This window comes from Peromyscus maniculatus, chromosome 8 (assembly GCF_049852395.1).
Source record: "Peromyscus maniculatus bairdii isolate BWxNUB_F1_BW_parent chromosome 8, HU_Pman_BW_mat_3.1, whole genome shotgun sequence".
NCBI lineage: Eukaryota > Metazoa > Chordata > Mammalia > Rodentia > Cricetidae > Peromyscus > Peromyscus maniculatus.
In genome coordinates, this window is record NC_134859.1 from 45,139,761 (window position 1) to 45,165,989 (window position 26,229).

Here is a 26,229-nt window from a genome sequence, read left to right on the forward strand (position 1 = left end):
CACAGCAAGTTCTAGGACAGCAAGAAAGACTGTCTCAGAAAAGTAAGACTCACTTTCGCAAGGCGGAGGCACCTCCCACAGCCTGGGGCACTGGGTTGAGCTCGGGGCTACACAGGAACAGCAGAGACTTGTTTCTCCGCTGTCCTGAGTCAGTCTTTGGAGAAGGGCTTCTGGGTTTGATGTCCCCAGGTGAACTAAAGGGAGACCAAAGCCACCTTATCCTACTGTGTCTGGCACATAACAGCCAACAGGGCCATGACGAGGCTAGACTAGCAGTCCAGAAGCTAGGGTAGCCAGTCCTATTTATTATGTTGTGCATTCTTTTTCAGCTCTAGTGCCACTCTGTTGCAACAAGTTGCAGCAGGGTGTGTCTGCAGCACTTGCCTGGCCCACAAACAGCAGCAGCTGCAGACACAGGCATAGACAGAGAGAACAAGTTGAAATTCTCATAATTTTAATGGTCAATAGCTTCCGGTTGGCTTCTGAATGGTATAGTTAAACAATATACTTAAGACATCCCCACAGCAAGTTCACACCCCTCAGTAAGTAGCGTTGGCTCCATCCATATTCCATTGCCCAGTCAGACTTCCACAGCCTGGGACCCACACCTGGGTTATGGAAATAGACATCTTAGTGTAATGAGCTGAATAAACCCCTGGCATACCCATGATCTGTTATTTTTGTTGAAAAATAACAAGTATTAAACCAAACACTTTCCCAGGTGCTGTTGCCTCATGGAGAAAACCCAAGGTGTTGCTGTAGGGATCTGAGTCCTGTGGGCCCTGTGGTTCTGCTCATGTCCCACTCTCCTGCAGTCATACGGCGTAGAGCTCATAAACCTTCTTTACACAGTACACCAGGGCAGCCAGTGCTATTGTGTTGTGCAATCTCTTTCTGTGCAGGTCGTCCTTCCGAACCAGCACCACTGGTGTGGAGGAGGTGAGCGTGTGCAGAGGCAGGCGCGACAGTTTATAGGCATCATACTCCACCTGGTACTTGCAGCATGGGTCAAACTGCCAGGAGATCCCATAGAGGGTACAGCAGGCCAGGCTCAGCACACCAGCGGGCAGGGAGACGTAGTGGGAGTAATCCAGGGGCAGTGCCAATGGGGTGAAGAGGCAGGCAGTGCCAGCCAACACGGCCGTCTTGTGCAGGCAGTTGCCCACAGTGATCCAGCGTGCTGTCTCATCTCCAATTCGGGTGGGCTCTATCACAATGTACTTGTACTGGGCTTCCAGCGCCTGCTCCAGCTCATACTCAAACTGGTCCTGGGCGTTCTCCCCACTGTAGATCTCATGCACTATGTAGCAGTCTGTGGCTGACAGGCTAACCCTTTAGTGGAGGGAAAAAGACAAGGTTAGGTTGAACAGCCTGGCTCATCTGGATGTGTGGGGTTTGGACAAGTGTTTGCCTCACCCTCAAGGTTAGCCCACTTACAGGTTCATTTGCTTCAGAACCCAACCCACAAGACAACAATTTTTCCCCCCTGAAAGAAACGGTGAAACAAAAAGGCCACAAAGGTGGCCCAGCATGGTGGCCCACACCTTTGACCCCAATACTTAGGAGGCAGAGGCAGGCAGATCTCAGGTCTGTGAACTCAGGCCAGTCTGGTCAACATAGTGAGTCCCAGACAGCCAGAGCCACTCCCCCCAAAATCAGACTATACTCCCAATACAAGGCACAGGAGTGGAGGAGGGGAAAAACACCCCATACTCAGACCAGCACCCCTTAATAAAAAGGCACTGGCTCGGAGCTTGGATTCAGGCAATGCAAATGCTTTACCCCAAAACAGTGAGTGTAATTAAACTGGGCTCAGGTAAGGCTTAATTAAATCACATGCCCCAAGTCAGCTGTGCACCAGGGAGAATATTATTCCCTGGAGTGGGACTAGAAGCCTCAGCATGGGGAACAGAGACAGCTCAGAGGCAGAGCTTGCCTAGCCTGCACAGGGCCCCTGGGCTCACCCGTAACACCACAAAAATAAGAAGAAGCCACAGCATGGGGCATAGCCAAAGCAGCCTGTCCACTGGCATGCCATGTTGCAGGCTGCTGCAACCTCCCGGGAAGCTGAAGACCCCCCATTAAGGTCTTCTGTGGAATTTCTCCATCTAGAGTTCATTCCAAAGGCAGGAAGGTGAGCAGGACACCTGCAGTTTGTTCACAACAGGGCACACTTATTTTCAGACACTTTAGCCAATAAGTAAGAGCTTGAGGAAGGGGTCATCCCAGCTCAAAGAGTCGAGACACAAAAAGCCAAAGTGCCAACTTACACATCCATCTGTGAAACTGAGACTCTAGGCAGAGCTATTTCCAAATCATCACAGTCCTGCTCACTTCCAAAGTGGACACAGGGCACCTACCTATGCACAGAGACTGTGTGTAAGACAAGCCCTCTCCCCTGTGGAACACTCAAGGCAAACTGTAGGTTCAAGCTGGGATTGCAGCGCCCTTACAATGCCGTGGCCATCTTGAACACAGAGCAAACAGTTTATCTCAGGAAGGCACGTCCAGCACCTCTGACAGACTGCTTGTCTTAAAAACTCATCACTAGGCAGATGACACTTCTGATTTCTGCCTGGCCAGTCCCCAGCACCTCCTGCACGCCAATCTACCCAGGCCATGCTGAGTCTACCTCTATTTGTCAAGACAGATGAATAGGCATGTTCATGATTACAGACATGTCTGGAAATGGGAGGCCAGTGCTCCATAATATGGGGTGACATGAAGCAGACAGAGGCAGGGAAGAGCTCTGAGTCAGTGGGTCATGGCTCTCACAGGTCCTCACTGCAGGCAGTTTCATGAACATCACAGCTTGCAGCAGCTATAGACATAACACAGGTGTGCCCACCCAACCCTCATATACCCCGAGCTGGTCCTGCAGACATGCTCACCAAAGCCCTTCCCACCCATTCTGGACTTGGCCCAACTATACAGCATGAAACAAGCAAAGCAAGCCAACAACAGAGGAAGCAGGATACCACACAAGGAGTCTCTCAAGTTCACAGGTAGGCAGCACCTACACACCCATGGGTACCAGACACATCAATTCTACGGCGACAGCCAGTTAAGAAAAGTAGTACCGAGTCTCCTTTGGGATGCTAGAGTCTTTAGAAAAGTGTATTTCCAGAAAGAAAATGGTAACACTCAAACCAAACATCCATGAAGCTCAAGTCCCCGATGTTGAAGTGCAGGGGATCACACAAGATGCCAGCACCCTACTTTGTTATGCACTGGTAGGAAGGAGGGAGTCAACCGGCAGTGGTGGCGCATGCCTTTAATCCCAGCACTCGGGAGGCAGAGACAGGTGGATCTCTGTGAGTTCGAGGCCAGCCTGGTCTACAGAGTGAGTTCCAGGAAAGGTGCAAAGCTACATAGAGAAACCCTGTCTCAAAAAAACAAAAAAAGAAGGAAGGAAGGAGTCCTGCATGCCATAGCAGGTGTGGTTTGTTTTTTGTTGAGATAAGGTATCTCTGTGTAGTCCCGGAACTCAGAGATCAGCCAGCGTCTGCCTTAAGTGCTAGGATTAAAGGCATGCACCACCACCAGCTCCACTTTTTTTTTTTTTTTAAAGCAGGGTCTCTCACTGACCCTGGAGTTTGCCAACTGGCTAGACTGGCAGGCCAGTGAAAGCTCCAGGGATCCACTTGTCTCTTCCCTCCCCCAGCACTGGGGTTACAGGCTGATACATTTCATTCAGGTGCCCTTCCTGCAAACAGAGTAAGCATTTTATGCACAGAACCACCTACCCAACCCCAGGAGGGTGTTATTTTAGTTATCTACCTATTTTTCATAAAAGCACCTGCATATCCAGGAGACAAAGACGCCTGAGAATAGGGCTATTTATCATCAGAGGGAACTGAGTGGCCCAGGGAAGGAAAGGGAGCCCCCTCTCACTAAATGACCTGTGATCCCACACTTGGTTCAACAGCTCTATGCACTTTGCTAACACTGGGTGAGGGGTCACTCTATCCTGAGCCTTCGGTGGAACAGGTGGCAACCTTGCTCCAGCACCTCAGGTCACGGGCCGCCCAGGTTCACCAGCTTTGGGTAGGGAGGGAGCTAGTCAGCCAGAGTGACTTGGCAATGCTGCCACTGCGGCCAAAAGGCAGCTGTAAGTCCATACCTTGCCCTCTCTGGGATACAGACGCCCTGAGAATGTCTGGCAGGCTGTGCAGAGGGCTCTGCAATGCCTCTCACCCGTACCCAAGGCCAAATCTCAAATGTCAATCTTTCCCAAAGTCTAAAAACACCCTTTCAAGAGCTGGTGAGAGCAGAACCTGCCCGTTAATCAAGAAAGAACTAAAGTGGGCTACCCACTACCTAGGCAGTGGATGGCACGGCATCCTGTAATGGTGATGCAAGCAGCAGATCCTCTCATGCTTCACTTAGGTACAGAACTAATAAGGTCTGCCATTCAAGCCTGTCTTCCATTGTCAACTAGGAAGAGTAAGGAAATGAGGCTTCATAAGCAAGATGGTCTCTGCCAGAGGGAACTGTGTGGGGTAAGGCAAGGGTAGCTTTTCATTTACAAAGTTAAGTGGTAAGTACAAGTTTTTTTTGTAAACATGGTATCCCTGGCTAGTCTGGAACTCACAGGAATTGGCCTGCCTCTGCCTCCCGAGTCCTGGGTGCTGGGCTGCCTCTGCCTCCTGAGTCCTGAGATTAAAGATGTGGGCCACCAGGCCTGCTTGGGTGAAGCACAAGTTTTATTATTATCTGTGATAAAATATACATAACAAAATTTAGCACCTTGTTAAAATAGTTACACCACTATACAACTATCTCCGTAAGGTGTAAATGCAAAGTCAAACCCACTGAACACCCCTTTGTCCCCCTATTCTATTTTCAACATACTGAGTTCAACTATTCTAGGTAATTACACATTCATAGAATCACATTATTTGTCCTTTGGTGGCTTGGCCATTTCACTTAAATGATGTTTTCTTTTAAAACAAAACAATTTTTCCACCTTAACATTTTTGTTTTTCTTCTTTTCGAGACAGGGTCTCATTCCATAACCCTAATTGTTCTGGAACTTGGAGATCCACCTACCTCTGAGTTCGAGGCCAGCCTGGTCTACAGAGCACTGAGTGATGGGATTAAAGGTATACACCATCAAGCCTGGCCAATACTTGGTTGTATGTGTGCATGCATGGAAGTCACAGGACAATTTGCAGATGTCAGCTCTTTCCTACCCTATGTGAGGTCTAGAGAAAGATCTCTCACCAGGCAAATACTTTTTATACTTTTTATCCGCTGAGCCATCTCTCTATGCCCTGCCCAGTTTTCAATTCCTTCAAAAAATTTTTATTTTATGTGCATTGGTGTTTTGCATGTATGTGTGTGTGTATCTGTGTGAAGGTGTTAAATCTTGAAGTTACAGACAATTGTGAGCTGCAATATGGGTGCTGAGAATAGAACCAGGGTTCTCTGGAAGAGCAGCCAGTGCTCTTAACCACCAAACCAGCTGTCCAGCCTTTTTTTCCCCCTGAGACAGGGTTTCTCCATGATGTTTTGGTGCCTATCCTGGATCTTGCTCTGTAAACCAGGCTGGCCTTGAACTCACATAGATCCACCTGGCTCTGCCTCCGGAGTGCTGGGATCAAAGGTGTGTGCCACCACCACCTTGCCCCCTCTTTTTTTTAACTTAAAATTTTCATTCAGGAGGAACATATACATGCCCGAGTCCATGTGAAGATCAGGGGACTGGAAGTTGGAGTTGGCTTTTTCCTCTCACCAACGGAGTCCCAGGCTGAACTCAGGTCCTTACCCAGTGAGCCTTACTAGCCCTGTTTCTTTTAAATCGTAGTCACTAGGGGGCTGGAGAGATGGCTCAGTGGTTGAGAGCACTGCCTGCTCTTCCAGGGGACCTGGGTTCAATTCCCAGTACCCACATGGCAGCTCACAACTGTAACTCCAGTTTCGGGGAATCCAGCACACAGACATGCATGCAGGGACAATACCAGTGTACCTAAAATACAAATAAATTATTTTGAAAAAATACAAATCAAGGGTTAAATTATCAGTCTAGCAAAAACTACTGTCAGCCTGCTATTGTTTGGTGGCACACGCCTGTAGCCCCGGCACCGGCACCACTGCTCACCCTTTGATTTGTACTTTTAATAACATTTATCATGTTAAATATGGTGATGCAATCTCATGATCCCTGCCCATGGAAGACAGCGGTAGAAGGATCAACCATGAGTTTAAAGGACAGCTCTGCTACACAGAAAAGGAGTCGAATCTAGACTATGACCATGCTGCAAACCACACAAGGAAAAAAGCCTTATCAAGGGAGAATGCAGACCATACAGCTCTGAATTTTAGGTGGCACAGCATCAATGCCACAATCTTAGGACACTTTCATCACCCTAGACACTCTGTACCCCTTAGGGCACTTTTCTTTCCCTTGATCCTTCTCAGTTGTTAGCAGCTACCAATCTGCTTCTTGACTCTGTGGATTTGCCAACTCTGATTATTCCAGATAAACAGAACCACACACCACATGGGGCTTTGTGATGGGCTTCTTTCTTTCTTTCTTTTTTTTTTTTTTTTTTTGGTTTTTCGAGACAGGGTTTCTCTGTGTAGCTTTGCGCCTTTCCTGGAGCTCACTTGGTAGACCAGGCTGGCCTCGAACTCACAGAGATCCGCCTGGCTCTGCCTCCCAAGTGCTGGGATTAAAGGCCTGCGCCACCACCGCCCGGCGATGGGCTTCTTTCTTAAAAGCATTATGCTTTTAAGAGGCATCATGTACCAATGATATTTACTGTAATCCTTAAAAGTACATATCTAATATAATTTTTAAAAACCCAGGAGAAATATATGTTACATGTATCAAAGGCTCTGTGTACCAAAGATCAACAGCCACTTTCTTCCTGTGACATCTAGTAGTTGACCTTTACATGTTATGTTCACTAAGATTTTCTCTTTTAAAAACAAAACAAGAAGCCAGGAGGTGGTGACACACCCCTTTAATCCCAGCACTTGAGAGGCAGAGTCAGATGAGTCCGAGGCCAGCCTGGTCTACAGAGTGAGTTCCACAACAGCTAGGTTTCCCTGTCTGGGAAGAACAACAAAATAAACAAACAAAAACATAAAAACGGGGTTGGGGATTTAGCTCAGTGGTAGAGCGCTTGCCTAGCAAGCTCAAGGCCCTGGGTTCGGTCCTCAGCTGGGAGGGGGGATAAATAAATAAATAAAATAAAATAAAATATAAAGTAAAAACAAAACAAGAAGTCTGTGAGATGGCTCCATGGATCAAGGTTTGTTTTTTGTTTTTTGTTTTTTTCCAAGATGCCTGAAGATGAGTCTGGTCCCCAGGACCTCCATGTGTGAGGAAAGAGAACCAACTCCCAACAAGTTGTCTTCTGATCTCCACATGCACACTGTGGCATGACTGCACACAAATAAATGTAAAAGAAATTTTAAAATAGAATTTCAAAACAAGCATGTGTACGAGGTGCCAGAGCAGGATGTCAGGTGTTTTCCTCTATTCCTGACCACCTTACTGCCTTGAGACAGGGCACTTGTGGGAATGTCAGTAAAATGTGCAATCTTTTCTGTCAAAGGAGTAAAGGAAACAAAGTTTCAACATCAGCTGAAACCAGCATCTCCTTTGTCCAGGGTTCCTTCAGTTTTGCTCTTCCCCATCCACTGGGGCCTGCCTTCCTAGTTCTTGAGCTATGGTCTCAGGACAGGCCCATAACCCAACATTCGACTAAGATCAAAGTATGCGCTCAAAATTGTACCTCCTAGTCTCAAAAACTGTACTTCCCTTACCAACAGTGCTACGTTTATATTAGCAGATGCTATAAGAATGTGAAGCTCTGCTGGGTGTGCTTGCCCGTACAGCTGGCTCCATAGGCAGCTGGACAGCCTTCTGCAGGAGTAAACTTTTTTTTTTTTTTTTGCATTATATGGTCATTTCCCTGAGACCGCAGACCCATTGCTAACATTTGGCTAGGCTGGCTAACGGCACAGAGCCATGCCCAGCCTCCTTTCAGGTGAGTGCTGAGGGTCTGGACGCAGGTCCTCACGCCTGCAGCACAAGCACTCTCACCCACTCGAGCTCCCGCCCCAGCCCTATGCTTCTTTTATAAGAAAAAAATTTTTTTCTTAAAAAGAAAAATCTCGCTGGGTGGTAGTGGTGCACACCTTTAATCCCAGCACTTTTGGGAGGCAGGGGCAGGCGGATCTCTGTGAGTCTCTGTGAGTTTGAGGCAGCCTGGTCTACAGAGTGAGTTCCAAGACAAGACAGCCAGGACTATTTCAACGAGAAATCCTGTCTCAAAAAAAAAAAAAAAAAAAAAAGAATTAGAAAAGGAAAAATCTCAACTGGGCACAGTGGGACATAACTGGTGGTGGTGGATGACTTTAATCCCAGCACTCAGGAGGCAGAGGCAACCGGAAAACCCTGCCTCAAAACTAAACAAACAAAAGACTATGAGTTCCAAGCCAGCCTGGGATATACAGCAAGACTCCTTTCCCAGGAGAATAAAATAAAGCTGGGACTGTGGTTGGTGGAGAGAGTGCTTGCACAGATCAGAAGCCTGTATGTTATGCTTTGCTACACAAGTTCAATGCAAGCCTGGTTATTTATACTGGTTACCCTGTCTCAAAACAAAAACAAAGTGGGGGGGGGGCACTCACTTTTAATCCCAGCACTTGGGAGACAGAGGCAGGTGGATATCTGTGACTGTGAGTTCAAGGCTAGCCTGGTCTACAGAGTGAGTTCCAGGACAGCCAGGGCTGTTACACAGAGAAACCTTGTCTCAAAAAACCTCCAAATTCGGAGCCGGGCGTTGGTGGCGCACGCCTTTAATCCCAGCACTCGGGAGGCAGAGCCAGGCGGATCTCTGTGAGTTCGAGGCCAGCCTGGGCTACCAAGTGAGCTCCAGGAAAGGCGCAAAGCTACACAGAGAAACCCTGTCTCGAAAAACCAAAAAAAAAAAAAAAAAAAAAAAAAAAAAAAAAAAAAAAAACCTCCAAATTCAACAATCTGTATGTACCCCTTATCACAGAGACCAGATACTAGTGGGGCTCCCACTGCTAAGGCAAGCAGGAAGTGGCTCACCTCCCACTCTGGCACCTGTTCTGTGCCTAAAGAGAAGTCGCAGGAGCAAGCTCCCAGGCCAACAGTTTCTGTGAGCAGGAAGGGTCTTCTAGCTATATTGTAATGGCCTCATCCTCTAGTCCTGCAGAGGAGAGGACAATTCTGTATCGTGGAGTGGAGTGGGAAGGGGGTATATCTCTCTAGACCCAGAACTCACTCTGATGGTCCACTTCCTAGGCCCCAGACCCTCAGGCAGAGTTCAAGTGGAAACTCACATCTAGGCTAGCAACTGGTGCTTGTTTCTTTTTTTAAACACCTGAAGATATTTCCATCAAAGCATCCCTATGTAGCTCTGCCTGAACGAAATAGGTTCCCAAGAATGTTTGCAATGAGGGACAGGAAGAGAAAAACTATTGTGGCAATTAAAATATCAGGGGCCTGAAAATGTAAAGTAGAGCCAGGGATCAAGCTGCCTTTTTGTTTTCAGACCTGGTCTCACTGCGTAACAGCAGTTGGCCCAGAACTTAGAGATCTGCCTGCCTCTGTCTTCCTTCCAAATGCTGGGATGAAGGGTATGTGCCATCATAAATAACCATCATATTACTCACTCTTAACCACTGAGCCATTTCTTCAAGACCGATTTTTTTTAAATACACATATAGGAATGCATGTGTGTGTTTTGCCTGAATGCATGTCTGTGCATCCTGTGTGCAGTGCCAAGGAGGACAGAGACCATGGATGCTCGGAATTAAACCCAGGTCCTCTGGAAGAGCCGCTAGTGCTTATAAATGTTGAGCCATCTCTCCACTTGGCATGTGTGTCCCCACTGCTGAGGCAGAAAAGCTTTCCAGTCACCAGACCACAGACACAACCTCTTATAGGAGCAAAGTGTCAGGTGCCCTTTCAAACAGCCTAGTCTAGGTCTCCCTGTTGTCTGCCACATAGGGTCAACTGTTTGATCTTTCTGCTTTCTTTCATTCCCAGGAAGTCATGTTTGGTTAGCCAGAAGTGGGTTTCCTGGACCGGGCGGTGGGGGTGGGGGTGGGGGTGGAAGTGGAGTATAATACTTCCTATCACAAGAAGCTACACAAGTGACCATGTTCTCATAGAGCAAAAAGTAGCCCGGTCTACCTAGAGGGACCCTGTCTCCAAAAAAGCCAAACAAAAAAGCAACCTAACCACTGACAACTACATCTGTAGGCCCCAGATACCTTAAATGTCACAAGCTTCCCTCTTCTTGTCTCTCAGTACAAACATTCTTAGGAACCTGTTGCATTCAGGCAAAGTTAGATAGGGATGCCTTGATGAAGACATCCTCACTTGTTTTCTTTAAAACAATAACAACAACAAAAAAACAAGCGGGGGGGGGGGGGGGGGAGCGGAAAACAAACAAACAAACAGAAACAAACAGTTGCTAACTTAGATGTGAGTTCCCATCCGAACCCTGCCTGGGAATCTGGGGCCTAGGAAGCACACTGTGAGATTTCATTCTTCTGGGTCTGGAGACCCTCTCCCCGGCAAATAGTCCAGAACTTGCTTGAATGAAACAAGGAATAGAATTACCCTCTTCTCAGCAGGACTGTAGGATGAGGCCACACAGCTAGGAGACCCTTAATCGCCACAATAGTACTGCCCTTCCAGAGAACACCAGTTCCCAACACCCACATGAGGTGGCTCACAACCATTTGCAACTCTAGCTCCAGGAGATCCAATGGTCTCTTCTGGACACTGCAGGCGCCCACTCAAACACACTAGTAACCAAATCTTGCCCAGTGGTGGTGGTGCACACCTTTGATCCCAGCACTCCAGTGGCCAGACTGGTCTACAGAATGAATTCCAGGATGGCCAGGACTACACAGAAAAACCCTGCCTTGAAAAACCAAACCAACCAACTAAACAAACCCAAAAACAAACGCCCACAAATCTTGTGTTCTTACAAATATGTATTATGTGAGTTATTTCCTGCCCCTCCACCTGCCCCACTTCCCCTACTGTTTCTGTTGCCCCTCCTCAAATTTACTTTCATTTGTTAAGTCCAAGAGCAAACTACTTTGCTACCTGAGCCAGTTTCCCTGGTCTCTCAAAGCACTGTAGGAGTGTAAGGACCTGGCTGGGTGCAAAAATCAAAGAGGACAGCAGCAAAACATCTGTGGCTGTTTAAATGTAAATTAACTACTCGATAAAGTAAAAACCTCAACCCTTCTGGCACAATAACATTTCAAGTGCTGACAGACACAGGCAACTAGTGGTAGCCCCAATGATCGGCAGAGATGGATAGCCTTCATCTGAAGAACTGTGGGGAGAAGTCAGTGGTTACTGCCTTTCCCCAGGAACTCTGTGCCCATTCAAGTTGCTGTTGGCACCAGGACCCAAACACAGAGGCAACAAGAAGGTTCCCTGTCTGTGTATGCTGGCTCGTGAATCACACTTCCCATCCCACCCACAGCTCTTCCCACACTCAAGAAGCAAGCCCCGGCCAACACAAACTAGACAGAGCAGCCTTAGCCTTCCCCCATCCCTGGACACTATCAACCCTACCTTTCAGTGGGATCCACTGAAATCCAGAACCTGCAGAACTGGACCACTGTCGCAGAAATCAAAGCAAATGGAACCTAGACTGCTTGAGGAAAGCAGAATACAGAACAAAGGCAGGACCATGTCAGAATGGACTTCCACATTCAGATCTGTGAGCAGAACACGTGGCTCAGCCAAGGGTGCTGTCATCTCTCACTAGCCAACAGGCAAAGCCCCACCCTCAGAGTGGCTATAGATCCAGAAACTTTGGTGTACGTCCCTGGCCTGCTCACCTCATCCAGACGAGGAGGAAAACTACCACATACCTGAGCCAGCATGAGAACCTCTTGAAATATTAAATGCCTCAAATCTCTGGAGTCCCCAGCTCTAAAAGGGAAGCATCAGAACAGAAAGGGGGGTCTATCACCCCAGAAATGTAAACCAGCCTGTCCACGTGGCTGTTCAAATGGAGCAGGCACTAACCCTACACTGGCCACTGGGATCTCATGTCCCTGTATTCACAAGTACGACAGTCTTCCAAGAGGAGGTGGCAGGAAAGGATGTGGAGGAACCCCATAACTGGCTGCCTGACAATTGCACAGACAGGGGAAGGAAGCTAGAATACCCCAGGCCGTCCTGTATCACCATCAGACACAGATCAAATATCTTCACAAGGTCATCAAAAAAAGGAATTCAGAGTACAGGGCTATACTCACATTCCAACAATCATGGAGATCTCAGGGATGCTCAGGGGCCCTGAGAGTAGCACCAAGTAGCCCAAGAAAGGATAGGCAGGGCTGTTTGAGAGCTGGTCCAGGCTGGCACACAGGTGGCAGAATACAGATCCCTGCTCTGCTTTCCTAGATGGGTAAGTGTGCCTCAAAGAGGCCAGCAGGACAAACGGCAATCTGTTTGCTGTGCTCGCTGTCAGTATGCTCAACTTTGGACAAGAATTCAGGTTACAGCTCAGAGTTTGATGTTCTTCATTACAAATACTGTTGTTTCCCTGGATTTACTGGAGTGGAGAGAAAAATCAACACATAAGCAGCTCTCAGTTTGCTCCTTTCCCCCTCCAATTTCAATCTAGATCAGCACTGTCCCTCGCTACTGCAGTGATGGAAAAGCTCTCTCTATGCTTAGCCATTGGCCCAAAGTGAGTACTGGGCACCCGAAACATGGTCTGTGATCCAAGAGCTAAACTTCTCATTGTATTTAATTTTAACTTCAATGTAATCGTCACACACGCAGCTAGCAGCTACTAAACTGCTACAATACTAGCTCTAGTACTAGCCTGTGTTTCTGGATGCAAGAAGCAGGCAAAGCAAGAACCACTGCAAACTAAGCTGACAATCAGCATCAAGCAAAGCATTAAAAACAACATATGCTCCAGAGTATGCAGCCACTGACAAAGAGGATGTCTGTTCAAAGCAATCCCACTCCAGCCCTTGCCACAAACCACACAGCATCTCCTTCAGTTTCAGCATAGGGCAGGCAGCAAGGTGTGAGCAACTCTGAAGTACTCTTCGCATGAAGCTGAAATTTGAGTCAGTCCAAATGTGACATGGAACAAAGTCACTTAGGAGCCATAAACAGCTTACTTGTGTCATGAGAGCCAATAATACACTCAGTCCTCACAATCTATGGTGCTGAGCATACAATTATTCTGGACTGCTCCACCCAGTCAGGCCAGTGAGCAGGAATGGAGGTGTGCCCAGAAGTCAGCCTGCTAGCCAGGGGGGGTTATGTTTCCATACACTGCTCTGAGTGGGAGGGCCTTAAGGAGATGGGATCCTAAGAATGAGTCCTTTGGCAAGGGCCTTCCCACAAAGGCAAACAGAGGGGGAGCCTCCAGTCCACTACACATATCTAGAAGGAGGGCAGATGGCAACTCTCAAGTCATAAAATCTGATGCACCATTCCTGGGAGACACACAACACCTCATGCATGGGTAGAAACTGCAGTTTCTGACCAAAGGTCACAACCTGAACACCTACAAGACCCATGCAGATAACCTCAATTAGTCAAGTTGCCAGGTGAGGAACCGAACAGAAGTTGCTCTGAAGAGTGTCAACTACTATCGAGTTTTACTGTGAAATCTGTCTGTATTTGATTCAAATTCCCTTAAAAGCTGTTGAAGCTCAATCAAGGACTGGACTCCTACTATGGGTGGCTGGCTGACAAACTTTTTAATTAATATTTGTTTCAAGACAAAGGAAAAATAGTTCTCTGTATCTATTTTCTTAGGTAGGCTAGCAAAGCCCATGCTTGAAGCATCCAAGTCTGACCCTTTCAGTCTGTATCCAAGGGTAAGAGTATAGTAGGGTGAGGTGGCGCACACCTTTAATCCCAGCACTCGGGAGGCAGAGGCAGATGAGTTCGAGGCCAGCCTGGTCTACAGAATGAGTTCCAGAACAGCCAGAGCTACCCAGTGAGACCTTGACTCTAAAAACAAACAAGTAGTAAAAGTATCTTGTCTTCTAGGAAGGTTCCTTCCTGTTACTAAGGGGCTGAAATTAAAGATCCTGAAAGCATTCTTTAAGGTTTTAGGACATGGAAAACAACAAAATAACCTCTTTTGATGTTCTTATCTAAAAAAAAATAAGTGAAAAGTTAGGAAAACCACTCTTTGCCACTGCTTTCCCATGGAACAGCAAATGCGGAATAGATTATTTTGCATAACGGAACTCAAGAATAAAACTAAGGCTAATTGCTACTGCCAAGCAAGAAGAATCGTGTGGCGTGGGAAAGCTCTCTGTAGGCAAAAGCAAGGAACACAGGATGCATCAGTCAAAAAAGAACAATGCGGATTAGCTGAGACAGGACTTTTATGTTTGACAGTACTCACTGGAAAAGAAAAGAAAAAAAAAAGGCCAAACTTTCTTTTCTACTGACATCCACAGTGAAATGCAGAGGCCTTTACAAGACGGACCGGGCAGTTTAATCTAGTAGTTCCACCGATATACACCCTCCTCCCCAAACTTCTCGTGGCCGGAACAGTTTCTAGTAACCTATTAGTTAAAAACACTTCCCAGAATGAAAAATCTACAAGTTCAACATGAAACATGCCAACTACTCTCTCCTTCGGGAAAATCATGGGAAGAAACAAAACGCCTGGCGCCCCCAAACGCATTCAGTAGAAAAGGTCACTTTAAAGGACTCAGGGCAGAAGCGCTTGCAGAGAACCCTCAAAGAGCGGCGATAATTGCCCGCCCAGAAGGCATCCAAGCACAGGCACTTGGAGGCGCGCCCGGCACGCTGCTGCTCTCAGCAAACGCCCCTATAAAGCACAGCGCCCGGCGAACCTCTGCCCTCCTCCTCTCCCAGGAGCCCATCCATCCACGCCACGTCGGGCGCCCAGGCCCGGGCAGCCACGTGCTCCAGCCAGCGGCCCGGAGCTCGCACGCCGCTCCGGGGAAGAGCTTGGCGGCCCTCGCAGGCGCTCGCCCCGGCTCCCGGACCGCCTAGTGCCGGGCCGCCACCCCTTCTGGTCGAGCTCCCCGTGCTCCCCGGCCGTCGCGCCGGCCCGCTCCTCCCACACCAGGGCCCCGCGGACGGGGCCCCGCGCGCGGCAGGCACCTGACCCGGAGCCACGCGTGGCACAGAGGCCTCGCCGACTCGAAGGTCGGCGGCCTCCCGCAGTCGCGAGCCCAACTCACCTCTCTCGGGAGCTACCGCCGCCCGGACCCAGACGCCTCCTTCCCCACGCGGCCATCTTGGAGACTCTCGGCTCGTCGGGGGCTGGCGCCGACGCGGCTCGGGGCGCGCGCAGGCCGAAGGGAAACGTAGTCCGGCGAGCCGCTTGGTCCGCAAGAGGGAGGCGGCGAGCGGACTACAACGCCCACAATGCCGCATGCCGGAAGGCTGCTGCAAACTGCCGCGCGCAAGAGGGCGAAAGGTGGGCTCCGCCTGGGGTAAGAGTCTCCCAGTCGCAGTGTGCGGATTGCTGCGCCCCCCGCCTGGACGTCCTTGGGCGCCCAGAGCGAGTGGCTGAAGGAGAGCGGAAAGCAAGCGCCTACCACTCCCAGAGCGCTTCGCGCGGCCACCCCGCCCTCACGGCCGGAGAGGCCCAACCCTTGGCCTCGCTCGGCCCTCTCGCCCTTCGCTGTGGCCTCGGCCGCTGGGGGGCCTGCCTTTCCCCTGCCTCACACGTCACGACGGGGCTTGAGCAGCTTAACCGCCCCCATGTCTCTCTTCTCACCCGCAGACGAGAACTCGTGCGCCCCCAGTTTGAAGGTTACCCCGGCTTCCGCAGTGTCCACCGCCCTCCCCCCCCGCACCTCTCCTGACCAGAACTTGCCAGGCTGGCGAATTCAGAGATGTTCGAGGGTCTGTAGATGCGCGTGACCCCAAAGGCCTGTTCCTCCCAGCCAGTTTTGGTGCTTCCAAACCTGGCTTGGATCTGTGTGGTTTCGAGGAAGTTCCTGGTTTTCAAATCGAGTGCTGCACCCCTGCCTCACAGTGCCAGTGTGGCCGAAAATTAGGGATGTGGAGAGTAGAGAGACAGACAGACAGACAGACAGACAGAGAAGAATGAGGTATGAGGGCCTGCAGAGATGGTTCAGTGGCTAAGGGCACTGACTGCTCTTGAGGGGACTCAGGATCAATTCCTGGCACATGGCGGCCAACCATAGTCAGCTACTCCAGTAGCTTCTGGGGCCCTCTTCTGGCCTCGTGAGCACTGCACACATGTGGTGCACTAACACGGGCAAAGCACCTAGACACGTTAGAAAAAGAAAAAAGAAAGGTATGAAAAAGCCAGGTGAGCCAGGCGGTGGTGGCGCAGCACTCCGGGAGGCAGAGGCAGGCGGATCTTTGTGAGTTCAAGGCCAGCCTGGTCTACAGAGTTAGATCCAGGAAAGGCGCACAGCTACACAGAGAAACCCTGTCTCGAAAAACCAAAAAAAAAGCCAGCTGATAGAGCCTGGAAACCCTCCCCTGCCTGGGCTACTCACAAAAAACAGCACGCGGGAGAAAAACTTGGCCCAGAGAAGGCCAAGTGATAAGGAAATGGCCTATAAAGGTTCATGAGAATCATGGCTAAGGACTTGAGTTTATGCGTTTTTTTCCAGATCACTAGCCTACTCCCAACCTCCTGAATGTCTTTGTAAATTTTTTAATAAGTTGACTCTCTTGTTAACTATGTATCTCTGATACAATTTGTCCTTAGACACAAGAACCTAGAAACCTAAGCAGGTGGCCCTCTGTGACGCATCCAGGAGATAAAGTCTCTGCTCTTTCTTTTTTCCCCCGTTTCTCCCTTCCTTATTTACACTATTCTTTCACTTTCCCAGAAGCATTTTAAAGTGGTGGGAAAACTCACCTCTCGAGGAACCCTGATAATAGGGCAAGGGCATGCTCCCTTTTCCATCATCCTTCACTTTTCTGTGTTTTTGTACCTATGGTGTTTTATACTCACGGCCTAGGGAAGCCTGGACCCTCTTCTCTGCCCTACTGTAACAAGAGCCAAAAAAAAAAAAAAAAATGCATTGACCAGGGGCTAAGAAGCTCACATTTAAACTGGGCGGCAGCTGGCTAGGAGGGTCCGCCTTTTCTGGGATGCCTGTGAGGTTCTAGTGTCCCAGTACCAAGTCTGAGAAGTGGTGGATCCCCCTGGGGATTCATGTCCCTGTCTTGGTTTTATTTCCCGTTGCTGTGATAAAAATACCCTGACACAAGCCACTTAAAAAAGAAGAGGGTTTATTTGGCTCACACTTCAGGTTATAGTCTGTGGTGGTTTTAATGAGAATGGTCTCCAAAGGCTCATATATTTGAATGTTTGATTCCCAGTTGTACTGTTTAGGAAGAATCAGGAGGTGTGGCCTTATTGTAGGAGGTGAGTCACTGGGGGTAGGCTTTGAGATTTCCAAAGCCCAGGCCAGGCGCGGTCTCTCTCTTTCGCTGCCTGGTAGTTGTTATCTCAACATGTAGGATCTCAGCTACTGCTCCAGCACTATGCCTGTTTGCTAGCTGTCATGCTCGCCACCGTGACGGTCATAGACTCACCCTCTGAAAGTGTAAACAAGCCCCTAATTAAATGCTTTCTAAGTTGCCTTGGACATGGTGTCTCTTCACAACAACAGAACAGTAACTAAGACACAGTCCATCACAGCAGGGAAGCCATAGCAGCAGGAGCTTGAGAATACTTTTCACACTACATCCACAGAGCAGAGAATAGTATTCTTTCTCTCTGTTCTTTCTCTGCTTGTGTATAGTCCAGGATCTCTTGCCCCCAGTAGTGGGTAGTTCTTCCCATCTTAGTTAGTTAAGATAATACCCCACAGACATGCCCACAGTCCACCTTAATGTGTCTAGGCAACCCTTCACTCAGACTCCTTTTCCAGGTGATTCCAGTTTGTGTAAAGTTGACAACACAAACTGACAACACTACCTCATCTAAATTTGACACACGAACACATCGCTTTAAACCATAACCTTAAGCTTTCATTCCTTCTTCCCAAAGTCTCATGATTAGCTCATCATGTAAAATAACAACCCAGCTTTTAAAATCCCAACACTTTAAAAGTCCAAAGTCTTAAATGTGAGTCCCAGCAATAGTAATAATAAAATTTCCATCCTATGCTGGTACAGAATAAACATTCCCATTTCAGAATGGAGGGATCAGGGCATAGCAAGGGATGATTCACACAAAACAAGAATCCAGCGGAGCAAACACCAAATCCTGAAGCTCCATATCTAGCATCTGGGACTTGTGATAAAATTGACTATGGTCCGAAAAGTTCAAGCTCTGCTACTTGTAGCTCACATATCTTAACTTTCAGGCCAGCTCTAGTCTACACCTGCAGCCATTCTTGGCAGATGTCCCATGGTCCTGGCAATTCCAAAATCCTAGGGTTTCCAATGCAGCTTGAGTTTCACCTTCATAGCTTCACACAGTAGCCACTCAGGGACTCTAACCCTGCCACACAGTATCTGGCCTCAGTGGCTCCTCATGACCTCCTCAATCTTTGTTCTCTTTGCCTTTAAACCTAGAGGTCTAAATTTCCCCCATTTTACAACCGGGTTTAGGTTTCAGGGTTTTTTTTTGTTGTTGTTGTTTGTTTGTTTGTTTTTTGTTTTTGTTTTTGTTTTACAGCAAACAAGTTTTTTTCCAACAAAGGACCATTAGTCAACACTGCCCCTGACAGCAGATATGAGGAGGGAAGCATGTGTGAGGCCTGAGGCCAGCCCCTACAGTTTCACAAGACAGTCACACACACACACACACACACACACACACACACACACACACACACACACGACAGTTCCTGTAACCCCCTGAAACAGTATGCCCAAAGATGGAAAAACTGAAACCTCAGCCAATCAAAAATATACTAGTGTAAATGTACATTTCTTTCTCACACACCAGTTCCCAAATAACTGACTCAGAGGCTGAATATAAATTATAAATGCTCAGCCAATAGCTCAGGCTTGTTACTAACAGCTCTTACAACTTAAATTAACCCATTTCTATTAATCTATGTATTGCCATGTGGCTCATGGCTTTATCTGTCCTCTAGCATGTCTTGCTTGCTGGTTGGAGTCTCCTGACTCTTCCTTGTTCCTTCCCAGCATTCTCAGTTTGGCTCTCCTGCCTAATCTTATTCTGTTCAGCTATTGGCCAGTCAGCTTGTTTATTAAACCAATCACAGCAACAAAACTTCACAGTGTACAAAGGGGTTATTCCACAGCATACTAATGTAACTGCTGCTTGTTTGACCAATTATGTTTGAGATGACCTAACTGTTCCTGAAATTCCCCTAGCTGTGCTTAAAAGGAGCCTGCCCACTCCTCTCAGTGTCCACACCATTTTGTATAGGTGAACGATCCCACATATGCTGGGTTAATAAATGCTCTTTGCTCTTACATACTATTTGAGTCTGGGGTCTTCCTTCAGCATTTTCTCGGACCCCTGCAAAACCACTATTTCATAGATAGTATTGTCAAGCTATGCTGCCAGCTTGAGATATATCCCAACCTTCTTGGACCACAGTTGAATCCACTCTGTGCTGACCCTGAAGAAATAATAATCTGTTTACTCACGTGCAAAGTGCCAGGTTTCTCTTTAATGACTCCATTCAGTCTTTTTAACTTTGTGGCTGCTCTTCTCCTCTGAAACTTTAAGCCTGCCTACATTCTTTTCCTCTGTCAAGGAAATTAGTCCATTATCTCTAAATTCAACTTCACTCAGGTTCTTGGAACATGAAGCCAGATGCTTGGCCAAAATATCCCAAGAATGGCCCCTGGCATAGGTCTTGACACAGTCCTTCTTTGTTACCCTGTGAAATCTCATGAGCCAGGCCTCCTCCATTGTGTTTCAGCATTACTATATTCCCAGCTCCCACCAGAATGACCCATGAGTCTCTACTTACAGCTTTCAGTGTTTTCTAGCCTGAAGTTCCAACTTCTTCCACACCTTCCCCACAAAACAGTTCCAAAGTCCCCAAAGCCCCATGTTCAAGTTTCTCACAGAAGCATCTCCACTTCTGATACCAATTCCTGTCTTAGTTCCCATTCCTTGTTGCTGTGATCCACTGATAGAAGCATTTATTTGGTTCACAATTCCTGGTTATAGTCTATCATGGCAGGGAAGTCACAGTGGAAGGAGTTTGAGAGAACTGGTCACATGACATCCACAGTCAAGAAGCAGACAGCAGTGAACGCATACTTCTGCTCAGTTCCCTTTCTACATTTGTACAGTCCAGGATCCCATGAAGGGAATGGTGTCACCCACAGTGGGTAGGCCTTCCCACCTGTGCTGGCTAGTTTTATGTCAACTTGACATAGGCTAGAGTCATCTGAAAGGAAAGAACTTCAATTGAGACAATGCCTCCATGTGATACCGCTGTAGGGCATTTTATTTTTCTTTCTTTCTTTTTTGAGACACAGTTTCTCTGTGTAGCTTTGGAGCCTTTTCTGGAACTCACTCTGTAGACCAGGCTGGCCTCGAACTTACAGAGATCTGCCTGCCTCTGCCTCCTGAGTGCTGGGATCAAAGTTGTGCACCACCCACCACCACCACCGGTATGGCATTTTCCTAATTAGTGATTGATGGAGGAGATCCCAGCCAATTGTAGGTGCTGCTGTAAGAAAATAGGTTGAGCAAACCATGTGGAACAAGCCAGTAAGCAGCACCCCTCTATGGACTCTGCTTCAGCTCCTGCCTCCAGGTTCCTACCCTCTTTGAGTTCCTATGCCAACTTCCTTAAATGATAGATCATGATGTGGAAGTGGAAGCCAATAAACCTGTTCCTCTTCTTGTTTTTGATAATAGTATTTCATCATAGCAACATTAACCTTAAAACATTACCCATCATATGCCCATAGGCCAAACTAGGGAATCCCTCATTAGGCCTCCATTTCCAGCTGGGCGGTGTTGGCACACATCTTTAACCCCAGCACTCTAGAGACAGGGCAACTCTGGTACATTTCAAATGCTGACTGTTTCCTGCATGGTTCAATGCTTGTTGGCTTCATATGCTGACCCAGCCAGACTATTTCTGGCTGACTATGCTCCCCTCTTTTCTAACACTATGATTTGTTTACTCCTGCATTATTATACTGTAAGTGCTAACTCCTCCCTGTCTAATTACAGTAGGTAGTGCTACCCCGAGAGTATACAGATAATGACCCAGCTAACAAGACATCCCTTGAGCATTAGATCTAAAGGGAAAAAATCCTACCCATTTGGAATTTTAAACTGAATAATGATTTAAAACAAAATAATAAATGCTATTCATACAAACATGTCTTTTCTGAACTTAGCAGTTTAATAATTCAGGTTCTGTTTTCTATCTATCTATCTATCTATCTATCTATCTATCTAAGGAGCTTCTTAGGAGAGCAACATTATTCCACTGAGATAAAACCAGCTTCAGAGATGCTCATAGCAGGGAACAACATTCCAACTTTTGTGACTGAATCCTGGAAGAGGGACAATATAGGCAATTGGTTTAAAGCCCATTTGGGTAAAGAGTAATCCCAGAAGCATTTGGGATACAAACTAGTGCTTCTGATTTTCCTATGACTATTCTCAGACATACCAGAGGTTGTTTAGGGGTCAGAAGACAGGACAGTTGATTCCTGTTTGGGGCTGGAAAGATGGCTCTGTGGTTAAAAGCACTTGTTGCTCTTGTAGAAGACCCAGGTTCAGTTTTCAGCACCCACATGTATAGAGGATTTGACATTCTCTTCTGACCTTAGGCATATGTGTGGTGCGCATATGTACATGCAAACAAAACACCAATACAAAAAATCTTTAAAAGATGGAGGAGAAGGAGGAGGAGGAGGAGGAGGAGGAGGAGGAGGAGGAGGAGGAGGAGGAGGAGGAAAAGACAATGACAGGACGGAGAACAGCCTTTGAAGGCTCAGCGTGGGCAAGAGAGATGCTCTCTCCACTCGAGAGCCCTTGGTGTGTGTCTCTCCACTTAGCACCCTTTGAATTCCAGTGCATCCCCAGGAACTGGACTAATGTTGATCTTCGAAAACCTTTAATTTTGTGTGTGTTTAGTGTAGGTGCTTATGCACGTGAGCACGTAGAGGCCAGAGGTAGATGTCAAGTAAGTTTTCTACTGTTGCTGCCATCCTATTTTTCACAACAGTGTCACTCAGTGAATCAGGATGTCCCTAGACTGGCTGGTCAGCAAGCCCCAGTAATCTGCCTGTCTCTGTCAGAAGTGGGCATCGGATCCCCTGGAACTGGAGTTATAGATGGCTGTGAGCCACCTTGTGCTGGGAATCACACCCATTTGGTCACATTTTATAAGGAATATTAGAAAAATTCCCCATCGCCTTGGAATACACCACATACACCACACACACACACAAACATGTAGATAATTAGTTATTGTCAGTGGAACAAGAGAATAAAATTATCAGCTCAACAGTTTAGCCCTGCTAAACTTCCTGGGGGACAGAGACTTGGAGTTTCTAAAAAGAAGTCATGGGCTGGAGAGACAGCTCAGTGGTGCTCTTCCTGAGGACCTGCGTTCGATTCCCAGCACCTATATCAGGTGGCTTACAACTTCCTGTAACCCCAGCTCCAAGGGGATCTGACACCTTGGACCTCTGTGGGCACTTGCATTCATGTGCACATATACTCACATATAATAAAAATAAATCTTTAAAAAGTTACAATTTGTAGAAACCAGGCCCCAAGCTTAAAGGTAGAGACTGAAGAAATGGTGTGATAAGCACAGTAAAAAAATGCCCTTTAGATCTCTAGAAATAGCTTAGTCAGGAACCCCACTACACCCCAGGCTGCAGCTGACAACCAGAACCCAATGGCATCATTCACTCTGGATAAACAGACACGAGACTGTGTAAGCAGACGGCTCCATGACTCCCACCTGACAGTATATAAGCAGAGACCAAGAGCAATGCATCACTCTTCACTCTTCAGGACTGTCAAAGACATCGGAGAGACGCCACCTTGATCTATCTATCCTGCTGCCTGCTGCTGGAGAGTCTCCCCTGGAATCCTGACCCTAGAATTGGAGACTGGATCCAACCTTCAGCTAAGATATGTGACAGGTGAGCAGCCTTGGGGAGAGAGCCTTAGGACTGTAGTTAAGAATTTAGAGTATGAGTGTTGTGTGATGACCTTCAGCGTAATAAAATATAACTTCTGTTATACCAACTATGCATACTTACCTTCTTGCTCCCTACAGATGGCCCAGCAGTTAAGAGCACTGGCTGCTCTTCCAGAGGACCCCAAGTTCCATTCCCAGCATCCACACAGCAGCTCACAATCATTTGTAACTACAGTTCCAGGAGACCCGGTACCCTCCATCAGATGTGCCCAGCCACTTTGGTTTTAGTTGATTCCAGCCGTATAGTCAAGTTGACAACTAAGATTAGCCATCACATGTTACCTGGAAGTATAAGATGAATAAATTCTTTCCTCCCCAGGTTCCTTTTGGTGTACTATTTATCACAGGAACAAAAAAGCAAGCTCAGATTCTGAGATGGATAGATGGTAACATCTGCCAATTGTTGAGGACCATCTTTCTAATTGGGTGGGAGCTTTCTCTCTCCTTAATGCTACAACTAATCACATAACAAAAACAGTCCTAGAGCCAACAGTCCCAAGATCATGGAAGCCATTGTACTGCCATTATTTCTTAAGAAACTTGTTAAAGCACTAAACACTAACTGGGACTATCATACTCATGGGCACTCTCCCTCCATGGGGAGAGTTGAAAGATTGAATCAAATCTTTAAATGACACATTACTAAGTTAATCCTGGACAAGTCTCAATTGTCTTGGACCCAGTGTTTGCCTATAGCTTTATTTAGAATCCACACAGCCCTCAGGACCTAGGACTACCTCCTGGGAAATGCTATATGGATTGCAATATCTGGAGAGGGCCACTGACTTTCCTGCCATGGAAGCTAAAAGTTTCTCAGAAACGATGTGCTGGTCTCTCTTCCACCTTGGCTACAAGGCCTTCCTACCTGGACCCCCCACAGGAATTTACAGCCCATTCTTTCAGGCCTGAAGACTGAATACTAATAAAAAGATGAAGAGACCAAGTTGGAACCAATCTGGGAGTGGCCATTTCTGGTGCTGTTAACTACCCAAACTGCAGTTCAGATGGCTGAGAGAGGTGGGATCCATTACACCTGAGCGAAGAAGGCTGCTGGTAACAGTGCCCAGAGGAAATAGACAATCTTTTTTTTTTGTTGTTGTTTGTTTGTTTTTTTGTTTTTTTGAGACAGGGTTTCTCTGCGTAGCTTTGCGCCTTTCCTGGAACTCACTTGGTAGCCCAGGCTGGCCTCAAACTCACAGAGATCCGCCTGGCTCTGCCTCCCGAGTGCTGGGATTAAAGGCGTGCGCCACCACCGCCCGGCTTCCAAAGATTCTTAAAGATGACAAAAGGGTTCACACCATAGAAATTAAAGATTTAGCAAGCCCGGTGGTGATACACGCCCTTAATCCCAGCACTTGGAATGCATAGACATGCAGTTCAAAGCTAGGGTGGTCTACAGAGAGAATCAGGACAGCCAGGACTACACAGAGAAACCCTGTCTAGAAAAACCAAAAAAGAAAAAGAAAGAAAAAAAATTATTAGCCGGGCGGTGGTGGCACACGCCTTTAATCCCAGCACTCAGGAGGCAGAGCCAGGTGGATCTCTGTGAGTTCGAGGCCAGCCTGGGCTACCAAGTGAGTTCCAGGAAAAGGCACAAAGCTACACAGAGAAACCCTGTCTTGAAAAACCAAGAAAGAAAAAAAAAAGAAAGAAAAGAAATTATTATTAAAGATTTAAGACAGACTATAGAGGTTGGAATGGGGTATGAGGAAATGAATATATAGCTGGAATGGATCAATATTCTATCAATGAATTAAAGAAGATTGTTATACTTGAGTAGCAAGGAGGCCAGAAGCTCAAGTGGTCCCATTCTTGCTGGATGGACCTCAGACTCTCTAGGGAATCCTTGATTCCTCAGTTCCTGGTCATAAAGACAGAGGCAAAGACCTTTTCAAACTTTTGACCACTCTTGATCAGAACCAATTACATGCCCTGCCTCAAAAGGTGTGGAGAGGAATTTGAATTCTTGGGCAGTGTGTCTGAATGGAAGAGCCTCTGTGCCTTTGAGATGTGACATTACTATTGCCTGAACATGACCAGAGAAGATGTCTGGTGGCATTGTGGTAGACTATTACTCAAAATCTTTCCAGCTAATTGGAGTAGAACCTGTGCTTTAGTCAACTGGCTATTCCTTTCACTATTATTTCATCAACACAACCAGGGTCAACTTCAGTTGTCTCGTAGAACAAGAACAAGGGGGCTTCTGACTCCAAGAGCGCCATTTGGTCCCCGTGTTTATACAGAGTCCACCAGAGTGCCAGGGGGAAGCCTGGATGAATTTCAGTCAGGGAACCAAATAGCAGGGGCTTTGGGTCACGCTGTTGTTACCATATGATCTACCATAGATAAAATGTAGACCAGATCAATTATATCCACCCAACAAGGCTTTGTGAATTGCACTAGGGATGCTACCAAGGGTACAGCAGGTCACCTGGGGGGCAGCAGTAGAATGGGGTGGGAAATGAACTGGCCCTAGACAAGTTATCACCAGGAAAGGGTGGAGTCAGGTGTGTGGTGAAACATGGCCAGCGTTACACTTGCATTGCTTATAACATGGCTCCTGATGGCATCATTACAAGGGCTCTTCCAGAACCATTTGTCCAGTGAACTGAAAGTTCAGGGAAAAAAATGATCCTTTTTCTCCTTTTTCTAATCTTAAGGAACAGTGGTTTGAAATGAGGTAATGACCCCAGTCCCGACCTTCATTGTTATGGTACTAGAAGGAACAGTTGGAGGATGATGTTGGACAATCCTGTGCATACAAGGTCTAGTTCAACAATTAACTGACATCAGTAATTGACAAAATTCCTACATCTTATCATATATGTTACTGATGAGTACCTCAGAACAGGAAAGTCTGGCAAAATTAATTGAATTAGAAGAAAAATAATTTTGCTGGGGGGAGGAGGTGTTATGGGAGATACAAATAAAATACACTGTCTAAGATAAGAGTATGCATCCAAGGCTACATCCTGCTCTCTCAAATTGTCCTTTGGTTACCAACTGTGCCATTTTGAATTAGCCAACCATATAAGAGTGTTAGGCCAAGTTCTAACCACTCACAGAGGCAAAGGA

General features: G+C 47.2%; 1 protein-coding gene and 1 long non-coding RNA gene across 4 annotated transcripts; one reads left to right on the forward strand and one right to left on the reverse strand.

Moving 5' to 3' along the window:
- Positions 1 to 437: 437 nt before the first annotated feature.
- Positions 438 to 15,353, reverse strand: Tmem11 (transmembrane protein 11). 3 transcript variants are annotated; one of them, XM_006973591.4, is made up of 3 exons: positions 15,223 to 15,325; positions 12,283 to 12,581; positions 438 to 1,332 (listed from the first exon to the last, which is right to left on the reverse strand). In XM_006973591.4, exons 2-3 carry the CDS (start codon positions 12,294 to 12,296, stop codon positions 816 to 818), a joined length of 531 nt encoding a protein of 176 aa, XP_006973653.1. In that variant the 5' UTR covers positions 12,297 to 12,581; positions 15,223 to 15,325; the 3' UTR covers positions 438 to 815. The 3 variants fall into 3 exon arrangements, with proteins under 3 accessions (XP_006973653.1, XP_076398624.1, XP_006973652.1); XM_076542509.1 differs by having other exon boundaries at positions 12,283 to 12,572; positions 15,223 to 15,281; XM_006973590.4 differs by lacking the exon at positions 12,283 to 12,581 and having other exon boundaries at positions 15,223 to 15,353.
- LOC121831821 (uncharacterized) lies at positions 15,331 to 24,191 on the forward strand. Its single transcript, XR_013041673.1, has 3 exons — positions 15,331 to 15,461; positions 22,965 to 23,095; positions 23,233 to 24,191. It is a non-coding gene; the product is annotated as an uncharacterized LOC121831821 (long non-coding RNA).
- Positions 24,192 to 26,229: the final 2,038 nt, after the last annotated feature.